General features: G+C 38.0%; 1 protein-coding gene across 1 annotated transcript in view; it reads right to left on the bottom strand.

The window, feature by feature from the left end:
* Nucleotides 1–2,417: 2,417 nt before the first annotated feature.
* The window catches only part of LOC5518444 (probable G-protein coupled receptor CG31760), a 28,428-nt gene continuing 18,584 nt past the window's right edge, over nucleotides 2,418–12,261 (bottom strand). Inside the window, 3 exon segments of the mRNA XM_048734075.1 lie at nucleotides 2,418–3,174; nucleotides 4,009–4,155; nucleotides 5,341–5,446. Of these exon segments, the coding sequence (XP_048590032.1) occupies nucleotides 2,905–3,174; nucleotides 4,009–4,155; nucleotides 5,341–5,446 (523 nt within the window). The 3' untranslated portion in view covers nucleotides 2,418–2,904.

Raw genomic sequence — 12,261 nt, 5'->3', positions numbered from 1 at the left:
ATCGTCTATGGTTAACTGATTTACCTCAGCAGTTTTCTTCCCCTCAAATTTTCTATGGGCTCACGTTTGAGACCATGAATTAGCATTCTTAATCATTTGACTCTTGAAATCATATATTTTCATTGACAATTTGCACAAGTACTAATATTTTTGGTTCGGTTGAAGCCGAGCACATATTTTGCACTTTTCCCGCCAAATGCCATATTTCCCGCCAAATGTGCTAAACAACGTTTTCGCCAGTACGTCAAACCGCAAACCGGTAACGGCTAAAACCGCGGGTAGAGGCGGGCTCATGTAAACGTTTACAGGAGGCTGTGAGAAGAAGGGTTAGCCCGGGTACGGCCACTAGCCCGGGTTGGCTAGTACTCATACTCAAAGAGTATAGTTACCTTTGGGACAAACACCATGCCTAGTAGTGGGGTAATGGTCATGTAAGGTTACTACGACCCCTCTACGACTCAACTGGCAGAGCTTAAATTAGCCTACGACTCCGCTACGATGCTCGACTTCGTAGTGTGTAATACAGAGCCATGACATGTTGTAGACGGGTCGCATATCAAACATATTCCCCATGGATAGTGTCCTTCGTTTGTATTGTCTTATATGGGCATTGGTGCCCATATTTAGAAGAGCTAAACTTTTTTCGCTCCCTGATCTCGAGAAAAGATGGTGAAAAATGCTGATTCCTGTCAATTTCAGACTCGCGGCGAGAATTTGTCAAGAAAAAAATTGATCGCTTGGTCAAATCTTTATCTCACTAATCTTGAAATGCCCTAAGACCCAGGCCTCCAAGAGATTGACCGAGCAGGTTTGAAGGTCAACCAAATATTGATATGCACACGACTATAAATCGTTTTTCCGTTTTTCGCTAGCCAGTGTTTTTCGTCAAATAGTGCGCCCAGTCGTGACCGCTTGTTTTTTTTTTGCCCCCCCCCCCCCCCTCATAAAAGGACCGGGTAAACGCCTGCTTTGTTTTATGTGTGCGAGGGTCAAGCAGAGACCACGCTTTAATAATTCTTCCTAGCGAATCCACCAGAGTGAAATACAAATAAATTGTAGTGGAGTGCATAATTTTAATTAAAAAAAGTTTGACAAGCAATAAAAAACAAAAATCCTGAAAATAACGCAATGTACAGTATTGTAAGGTGATCTCGAAAATTATATCATCGCTGATAAAAAAAGACAAAGAAGGGACATTGTAATGTTTTTTTTTCCTTCAGGCGTGGACTACATTAGCCATCATATTCAGACTGGTACCCAATCGTTATTTGCTGTTGCGGGGACATCCACAGAAACCCTGAAGCGGCGGCGGAAAAAAAAAATAAGCGAATTCCGACCCCGAAACCGCATCCTGACCGTCATGCACCGTGCGCTTATTCAACCTTCCCAAAAATGCATCGCGCGGCGTCTGGGTACGAGACATTAGGATCAATCAAAGTGTTATTTTATGTTCATACCAATGAGAATCACAAAAACAGCTACCATGATGATGTTATATGTTATACATATTATTTATATGGTATTATCTGGTACCGGCAAGGGAGTATGGTGCGATGTTCCATATATGGAAGTTTTAATTGACAAGCCCGCGCAATCTGGCTGTCTGTTCTAAAAATGGATTCCAGGATCGTCATAATGGGTGGTGGGTATTCGTTTTCTTACATAATATTCTCTTTGGTATCGGTCAATATTGATAATCATGGTGAAAATGCTGGAACTATAGTCATGATGGTAATGGTGGTGACGGTTGCGGTGATATTGTGTGATGATGGGGATCCGATGATGGCGATGAGGATTGCGCTGATAATTTGTGATGATAATGGTTGTGATGGACAGGAGCAAAAAATGGCAAAATCAAAATTGTAAGGTTGTGTTAGCTTAAATTTTGTTTTATATTTTGCCTAGAGGTCCCTTGCATAATATAAAACAAAATAAGCTTTAGTTTTTTTGGTAGATGATCTGAGATATGACTTGAGCAAATGTGCCATAGATCACGAAAAAAGTAGGAAATTTCGCCCAAATTGGGCAATTTCAGACAAATCAAGAGTCTTACAATTTGCAATATCTGAAGAACGGATTATCTACCAAAAAAACCCTAAAGCTTATTTTGTTTTATATTACACAAGGAACATCTATGCAAAAAATCAAGCGAATATAAGCATACCAAAACAATTTGAACTTTGCCATTTTTTGCCCCTGTCGTTGTGATGATTTTTGATGATAATGATGGTGGAAGTGTTGATAATTGTGATGATGGTTGATGATGGTGATAGTGACGATAATTGTGATGATGGTTGATGATGGTAATAGTGTTAATAATTGTGATGATGGCTGGTGATGGTGATAGTGACGATAATTGTGATGATTGTTGATAATGGTGATAGTGATGATAATTGTGATGATTGTTGATAATGGTGATAGTGTTGATAATTGTGATGATTGTTGATAATGGTAATAGTGTTAATAATTGTGATGATGGTTGATGATGGTGATAGTGATAATAATTGTGTTGTTGGTGACAGTAATGATAATTGTGAAGTGTAATGATGGTGATGGTGATGATAATTGTGGTGATGGTGACAGTAATGATAATTGTGATGTGTAATGGTGGTGATAGTGATGATAATTGTGGTGATGGTGACAGTAATGATAATTGTGATGTGTAATGGTGGTGATAGTGACGATAACTGTGGTGATGGTGACAGTGACGATAATTTGTGATATATATATTGTGTGATTATGATGTCCCTTGCATATATTTAGTGACGATCTGATATCGCTCGTTAAACAATTTTAGCCTTTTTGTTGTTGTTGTTGTTGATTATGATAATGATGAGGGTAATGATGGTGATTAATGTGATTATTGTCGTTAAGATTGCGATTGTGATGATGATACATTATACCTCACACAAATTCAGCAATAGTCTGATCTCTGACGTTTGATGGAGACGATGGCAGAGATGGTGATGGCGGAGTTGGAGTTGAGGATCTTTTTGATTTCTCTTGAACGTCGTAGCTGCTAACACCGTTGTTATCGATAAAACTCAGAGAGGATAGGGAAAGGTTGGACGAGTTCAATAGCTGTGTTGTTGACTTGCAGAGATGTCTGTTTCCCGCCTCCATGTTTGCGTTCTTGATCAGTTCCATCTGCGAATACAGTTTTCTGATCTCCGCCTGTGACCATGGAAAAGAAACATTGGACGTCATGAGTAGTACTCAATATGCTACTTGCACATTTCAACGTGACCTTATGGGTGGCGCATCTAAGCCAAAATGAACACAGAAACTACTGTGCTCCTCACGCTAGAGAAAGACGAAAATATAGAAACTTTAAATAAAAATAACCACTTTCTGACAAAGAAACTCTCTGACTTTGCCGCCCAAAAAGTCACGTGATCTCTTAGTTCAAGTCGCCTATTATTATGATGACCTCAAATTCTAATTTAAGAACTTGCCTTCCTTTCCCCCAAACCATGACCAAACGTGATGCTTTATTGGCGACCACAAGTTTCTCTTTGTTATCATTGAACACAGTAAATAGAGTTTAGTTTATCACTGCTTTGCGAATTGAATTCATATCAATGAGTGGCTGTCGCTTTTCTAAATGGTCTAAAAAAGCCTCGGCCGAGCGAACGGGAGACCTGTGATATTCTTAAACCAAGATGGCTGCCAGCAAAATCGTAGTAAACGAGACTTCCTGAAATTTTACGTGGAAATTCAAATTTTTAAAGCGATAAAAAAGCGAAAAACAAGGGCTAGGGCTAGGGTTTTAAAAGAAATGCAAATGCTATTGCAATATCCAATTAAGTGTTGTCATCGTCTCAAAAACTTGGTTAATACTTCATATAGCCAGCAATATTGTTAGGGTTAGTGTCGGTTGAGATTGACACACTATATTGCTGGCTACATGAAGTACCAGCCTTTAAGTCGTCTCCGCTGAACAAACGACAGCGAGCACTGTGGGCATGATGGTACCACTGGACCCCCCAGCAGGATGCGCGCGCATACCTTTAGCTCCTCATTCTGCTGACCGAGGTTGATAGTAGCATCTGAGCTTGCGGCCGCGTGGACGTTTCTTAGTCTGATTCCTTTGGCGGATGTCATACGACCGCTGGTGTCGCACATGTCACCTCGGCCTCGTAACACTCGAAATATCTAAACATAGTTGATATAAAAGACTCAGATTCGGGTCTGACTTTTATCGTGTCGTTGTTGTCATTGTCTTTGTTATATATGCCTGTGCACACTAGTGACATAACGACGTAACGATATAGGCGCGTGCACTCTTATAAGTTTAAGTGTGAATGATTCCACATAAAGACATAAGGCCGACATAACGACATGGAAATAAGGACATAAAAGAAAAAAAAAGACTTGTGATATCCTGAAAAAAGGCGTTTAACATATGAAGAAACCGTTGTCGTTTTAGGGTTCTGGTACCGAGGAATTTTAGTTTCTTTTCAGAGGCTTTCTCCAGTGACTAAAGCTGGTCACAGTCACTGTTTTTCTCTTCTGAATACAGTTAATAAAGTTTGCGAAGCACCTGCGGTACGGCAGCCCTAAAAATGACAAGAATCGTGCAGGTTTTCCAAATAAGGAATATATTAGTTTCCTTATATGGAAGTGACCGAGTCTTGGAAAAAAACGACAATATTTGGCTAAATTTTCTTGATATGCCGGTGTTTTTATAGCGAAAAAACCGGCCTCGAGCGATCGGCTATACAAACACCGAGGTGCATTGCAGGCTAAGCTTATGATGACCAGCTAATGAAATGTCACTCAAGGAGTTTAGTTAGGGTTATAGTTATATCACTCAAAGAGTATAGTTAGGGTTATAGTTATATCACTCAAAGAGTATAGTTAGGGTTATAGTTATATCGCTCAAAGAGTATAGTTAGGGTTATAGTTATATCACTCAAAGAGTATAGTTAGGGTTATAGTTATATCACTCAAAGAGTATAGTTAGGGTTATAGTTATATCACTCAAAGAGTATAGTTAGGGTTATAGTTATATCACTCAAAGAGTATAGTTAGGGTTATAGTTATATCACTCAAAGAGTATAGTTAGGGTTATAGTTATATCACTCAAAGAATATAGTTAGGGTTATAGTTATATCACTCAAAGAGTATAGTTAGGGTTATAGTTATATCACTCAAAGAGTATAGTTAGGGTTATAGTTATATCACTCAAAGAGTATAGTTAGGGTTATAGTTATATCACTCAAAGAGTATAGTTAGGGTTATAGTTATATCACTCAAAGAGTATAGTTAGGGTTATAGTTATATCACTCAAAGAGTATAGTTAGGGTTATAGTTATATCACTCAAAGAGTATAGTTACCTTTGGGACAAACACCATGCCTAGTAGTGGGGTGACGGTCAATTGCACTCGAAAGAACTCCATCAAGTACAACATGTCTGGTCCGGCAACATTGATTATAAACAAACTAAAATGGAATCATGAAATGTTAGCTTTTAATTCCATGGTTTTTATGAACCCGTATAATGCAAAGGGTAGTAGCCAGCACAAAAGAGAACTGAACCATTCGAGAAAGCTCAAATGTATTCTAGGGTTTATGAAATCCACTTGATTGTGGTGATGGTGATGATTGTAGAGCCTGATGACTGTGGTGGTGATGGCGATGATTGTGGTGGTGTTGGTGATGGTTGTGATGATTAGGGTGATGTTGATGGTGATTGTGGTGATGGTGATGATTGTAAAGCCTGATGACTGTGGTGGTGATGGCGATGATTGTGGTGGTGATGGTGATTGTGATGGTGTTGGTGATGGTTGTGATGATTAGGGTGATGTTGATGGTAATAGTGGTGGTGGTGATGGTGATTGTGGTGATGGCGATGATTGTGGTGGTGATGGTGATTGTGATGGTGTTGGTGATGGTTGTGATGATTAGGGTGATGTTGATGGTGATTGGTGTAGTGGTGTTGGTGGTGATTCTGGCGATAGTTATGATGGTTGTAGTGGTGCACAAGGCGAACTTACCTGAGCTGTCGAATTTTCGTTTGTCGCGAAGAGAAACGAAAATTAAAAATCAGCGAGCGTTGAGCAAGTCAGTCCTACTTTTGTGAGTAAAAAATCACCGAGTTATCGAACAACGGGTTTTTATTTTTTTGAGAATTACGTATATTTAGCGAACCATTTGCTACCTTGAGGGTGGGGGGGGGGGGGGGTCTCCGATAAAACCAGACGGGGGTCATCGTGGGCAAAATCAATTTTAACCCAAAGGGATAGCACTTTGGGTGTGATCAAAAGAAATTCTTACCCCTAAGGGATAGCAAATTGGGTGTGGTCGAATGCATTTTTAATCCTAAGAGTTAGCAGAGTCGGAAAGGGAGCAGTTGGTCGAATTCTATAAGAGATAGCAGAATCAAAAAAAAAAAAAAAAAACTTTCAACAGCCCCTAAGGGACAACAGTTGGTCGGAATTTTATACCCTAAAAGAAAGTAGGATCACCACCGACTACTTTTCTGGAGAGTCCCCCCCCCCCCCTGATTTGCTACCACTACTAATAGTGTATGCTAATACAGTCCAGCTCATTAGTATGTACGCGCGCGCGTGTAACTTGTGCGTGTAGTTTAAGTGTGAATCCACGCGTGCACTACACTCGTTGAGAAGCGCGTACAATAGACACATCACTAGTGGTGTGATTAGAAACAATTCGAGAAGCAAGAAGTCGACGTCTGTAGCCTGCTAGCCGGCTCTCATTCGGGGTTATTCGAAAATGTTTTGTTTACGAATATTGGGAATTCTTTGGCGCGTGCGAGGGCCGAGATGCCTTGCCAAAGAACTCCCAATATTCGAAAACAAAACATTTTTAAATAACCTCGAATTAAAGCCTGCTAGCAGGCTAACTTGACTAAAACAGACGCTAAAAAGTAAGTACTGTACCGGCACGTATAAGCTATTAGGTTTTCACGATGCATAAAGCATGTGTTAGTTAACAACATTATTAAATTTTAACATAGATGGCTTCTACTGCAAATATAGGTTTAATTAATGAAAGTGAAATTGAAAACCAGCTGTTCAGTATTAGCAGCCAAAATAAACAATTAAAGAACAAAACCAATAATAACCACATTCGTGCTGTCTTTCTATTTACTTTACGAACGCCTTGTCGCAAGAAATGATGGGATGATGGGACTAGAAATTATGGATACGCAATTCCACAGACCTAAGCAGTAAGGTGTTGGTTAGACTGAGACTAATAAATATCTTAGACTCAAATAAAAGTGAAAAAAAAAAAACGTTGAGCCTGAAGAAGGAAATAGTTTCACGAATTTAGGTACAAACATAATCGATAGATTTTTAGCGATGTTTTCGCACCGGTTTACCTGTGCCTAGTACGCTCTTTGCACTGGATCCTACTCTCAAATCAAAAACAAATACGGCCGATGTGTTTGTCGAACGTTTTCCAACCGTTTGTAAGTTTTGGCAAAATTTGGCAATAGAAAGCTCGCTCCGGGAATTGTGGAAAAAGCGAAATAAAACAATTATACCTTGGTTAATAACTTAAATTCTATCTAGGTTAAAAAATGGTTTTAGGTACCCACGGCAATCATATTTATTATTAATAGAAAGTGGCAAGAATGTGGAGCTTACAGATGATCTCTGTTGTTTTTGCTCCGAATTCCTGTTACTATTTATTCATGAGTACAGCACAAGGCGGAAAAAATGGAAATAATAAAATAACAAAATAAGAGTTCATGAATAATACACTTTAAAAAGAACGTCTAGTTCAGGTCAGGCTGGGCCGAACTTTAGAACTCATCTCAAGGCGGGAAATCCTTATACACTGTTTTTAAAGAACGTCTAATTTTCAGTTGAGGCTGGGCCGTTCTTATTTTTTGGGACATTTTAAGTCTGAATATGTTTTTAACGATTTTCTTAAATTTTAGTGTTATAAGAATATAATATCCAATGAATTATAGGAAGACAATTACACAAATGGCCAATAGCAATAATAATGTTGTTACTATGAGCACAAATTGTTTCTGCATTTTAGAACGCATCAGGACTATAAAGAAATTTTTTCCTTCTATTTGAGCCTCGGCAAGTTCTAAGTATGTTTTTGGTGAAATCTCAGGCTGGATATTCTTATTAAAAAGTTTCTTATAAAAAAGAGTATATAAAAATATAAACCCAATGAATTATTAGTAAGAAAATTACACAATGATTAATAGCAATAATCAGGTTGTTACTATGAGCACAATTTGATTCCTGCATTTTAGAACGCATCCTCAGATAGAATATCAGCCTTTCTTAGAGAAGTAGTCTATTGATAAGGAGTTTTGGAACTTTGAAAACATTTGAAATAATGAAAAAAAAAAAACATTTGAATACTTTTAGAAAAAAAAATACTAGGAAGAATTCAGGTTTACATATACCCTACAACGTTTAACAACATTTGAATAAAAATAACAACAACAACAACAAAAACAATAATAATGATAATCATGATGATGATGATAATAAAAAAGTAATAATAATAATAATAATAATAATAATAATAATAATAATAATAATAATAATAATAATATCAATAATAATAATAATAATAATAATAATAATAATAATAATAATAAAAATAATAATAATAATAATAATAATAATAATAATAATAATAATAATAATAATAATAATAATAATAATGATAATAATAATAATAATAATAATAATATCAATAATGAAAAATGATAATGATTATGATAATGATTGATATTTGTTGTAATAATAATAGCTATAATAATGATTATGTGCAAATAACATGAAATATTGCAAAACATATTTTTGTTGTGTTTCCAAATCTGGGTGTAAGAAAAATAAAATATACATATATATCGATATTGTCAAGGAGCAAAAAATACAGCCGTCCCTACTCTTCCTAATTTATGTTTTAACACCTGACAACTTGCGTAAAAAGAAATGCTGCTGCACGCTTGAAGCAAACCGAAACTTAAAAAAAGAGGGAAAAGCGCTTCAGGAAATAGTAGATCCACACTATAGCCCGTATTTCGTTTTCGAAACCCTCGAACAGCGTCACGTAGATTGAAACACTTTACGCCCTTTTGATGGCAAAGATGTTGCTAGGAAAAGAGACTCGCTTCAAAACAAATAGATTAACCCTTTTCTTTTCAGACTTTGATACATGAGGACCTAGAACATTACAAATTGATTATTTTAAGCATAAGAAGAAAGGTCGGTCGAATTGGATCTTTTGTTTGTGTTTACTCCGGGTACATGTGAAAATAAACAAAACACGAATCCTTCAAACATGGTCTAATTAGACAGTCGTGTGTAATTAAGAAAAAAAGAAGGTAATTTTCTCTGGATAAATGACTTGAGACAGAGAAAATTGGTAGAACGGCTGCAAAATGATGATAGTACACGGGAGCAAAATGGCATCACTAAAATAAATCTAGCAAAGACGGGAGGAAGGACATTTTAATGCTCGGCCTATTGCAATTTTAGATCAACGAAATAAATAGATGAAATAACCCAGCCACCTGACATAAGCCGAAGAGACCAAGATTAAATGAATTATAGGCAATGCTGTCTTGATTAACGATTTTTGACACCTTGTTTCGCGTTTGGTTTTCATAAGCTTAAGGCGCGATCGAAACTGCAAATAGGTCGGTGTGGCGAGCACAAATTGCCGGACAAATCTATGCAAAAAGCAAAATCTCTGTTATTGTAGAAGCATCAGAAGCGAACAATATTGGACACAGTGCACTATCTGAAGCATTGTGCTTTTTACCTTCCCTGACTTGCTGAAACCCGTAAAACCTCAATAAAAAAAATCGCACAAATTTAGTGTTTATTTCATTATTGATTTGGATCCTTGTTATTCAGTATATGAGCGTACCGAGAATATTTATTATCGTATAAATATTATTATAAATCCAGCGAACCTTCTTTCAATATCATACATATTTTTATTTAAAAAATCAAATAGAGCGACTGATTTGAATACAGTCGCTTCTTGCCTATGTGACGTCATACCTAGTTCTTTCATTCATCGATCACACGCTTCATTTGAAACTCAGTAAAATTAGAAAACAACTTCTATGTTTCCGTTCAATTCCAGTCTTAGTATTTGTTGGCCTATTTATGGTAGATAAAATAGTATATGTCTTTGTTTTTCTTTTCTTATTTTGTGTATGTTTCTATGTTAATTTAATCCTTCTAGCGCGAGTCGACTGTTCGCGTTTAGAAATCAAGTACACTATATGGGTTCCGTTGCTTTTACATTGAATCCGCGATCGGTAAAAGCAGACGAGGGTTAAGGAATCACGCAGATATGAGGTCGCTAGAAATCAATTCCCTGTGCCCTGTGCGATAGCCCTTGCTAGCGGGCGAACCAAGGGACCAGTGTTTACAAAACCAAATTCAAAGCCAAGAGCAAATCCACTCACAGAGCACAACCAAGCGATGATAATATTTATGTCCAACTCCCCTTTGCGTCGCTTATTGTTAAAATTCGCCGCCACCTATGGGGTATTTCCGATATTTTCTGCTGTAAAAAATCTCCCGGTGCTACATTGTGGTGAGGCTAGCTCTTCTGTGCTGATATACACCGCTCATAGTGAGATGCTGCCCTCAATGCTCCGTTCAACACGAACACTTCAGTATCCCCGTAGCAGGCGCCAAGCTGAACACCAACCTGGCGTCTTCCAACTTTTAGCGGCAAACGCTCTCAATGCCGGTACCTGACGCTATCCCCCTGCCGCAGACGTAAATTCATTCCCAGTGTTCCCCCGAGTGTGTTTATGTTGTTATTTTTCTTCCCATATGAACAGTCGAGGTATCACAAGTCGACCCGGCACTTATGCTTAGAAAAAATCCACAAATCGTAATTTCCTTTATTATTTCCTATCCAGCGAGCGAGAGGTCCGTCCGCGTGGACGCGAATTTCGGCGACTGATTTTTATACCCATCGAGTCGATTCTTCCTCATTCTCTTTCCCGAGTCAATCTCAGGAAAATATTCCACCCAACAACTGCTCAGGGCCTGTCGCTCGCTGATGAGTTGACTGCCCTTCCGCTATTGCACTCGTGCCAGCGAACGAAATGTACTCGGAATCGACGCTACCGAGCAAAAAACTCCAAGATGGTTGAATGCATTATTTTATATTAGAGGCATCAGAACATTGTTCGAGTTTTGCGGCAACGGGAGATGTTACAGTTTTAGGGTTTTCCAAAGCTAACATAATATCATGGTGTATTTCAAGGTTCTTTTTTCGATCCGTTGTTGCTTCGCCGTAATCCTTTAGTTCACCTATCTGCTGCAGTAATCGTAAAGTATCGGCGTTTACCATTTGTATCTGTATTTGGTTCATGTGATTGAGTTTAGTGTTAGTTTTGCGTGATTCGTCTGACGAGCCTCCAGTCCGGCTCTCCGATGGTTCTTCATTCGTCGAATCCCTGCTTGACTGTCGCGAAGGGAGACAACCCATATTGTTTTCAGGGCCTCGGTCATCTAGGTAAAGAAACCATTAAAACTGTGCACATGAATTTACGGTTCTAAACCCATACTAAACACCATCGAACTCTTCCTTGTGTTCGCTCTCGACCAATGTACCGAGAATTAGTATACACACAGGCCCTGCCAAGCGATGCTTAATTATTAACTAACACTTTTGACGTCACTAGGTCACTTTCTACGCTGTGCTAAAAATAGAGTATCGCTGGCTACTAGAGTCGCCCGGTGTAGTCATTAATATGCGTGTATGAGCGGAGTTTAATGGTTCGCTAGGCAATGTTTCTTTGACTTATGGAGTCCACAACTAGTTGTAATAATCTAAAGAACAATGGGTCAGTCTGTGTTGTACATATGTTTTGAATCGTGAGACAAAGAACAATATCTACGTAACGCAAGTGGTTTGATCTAGAAACATCTAGAATGCAATGACGAGAACGGCGCGAAACTATAAGACATGCACGAAACACAAGGTCTCTCGATCATCTATTCGATATATTATTCGATATATCTGCACGCGTCACCAGTGTTTTACACTAATGACACAATAAACTCAATAGTCAAACCACAATAAGGAACTAAAACCACAGTGTTGTTTTTAAAATTAGACCCTGTAAGAAATATAAACGGAACCAATGCGTGCTCGCCTATCCCAAATTAATTCTATTTAATTTGAGTTTTGACAGGGGAAGCTAAAAAATCCTTCCATTCAAAACACAATACATTAACTTTGCTTTAGTATAAATACCGGTACGAACCTTTTACAAA

This window comes from Nematostella vectensis, chromosome 11 (genome assembly GCF_932526225.1).
Source record: "Nematostella vectensis chromosome 11, jaNemVect1.1, whole genome shotgun sequence".
NCBI lineage: Eukaryota > Metazoa > Cnidaria > Anthozoa > Actiniaria > Edwardsiidae > Nematostella > Nematostella vectensis.
This window is presented reverse-complemented; position numbering and strand designations above follow the sequence as displayed.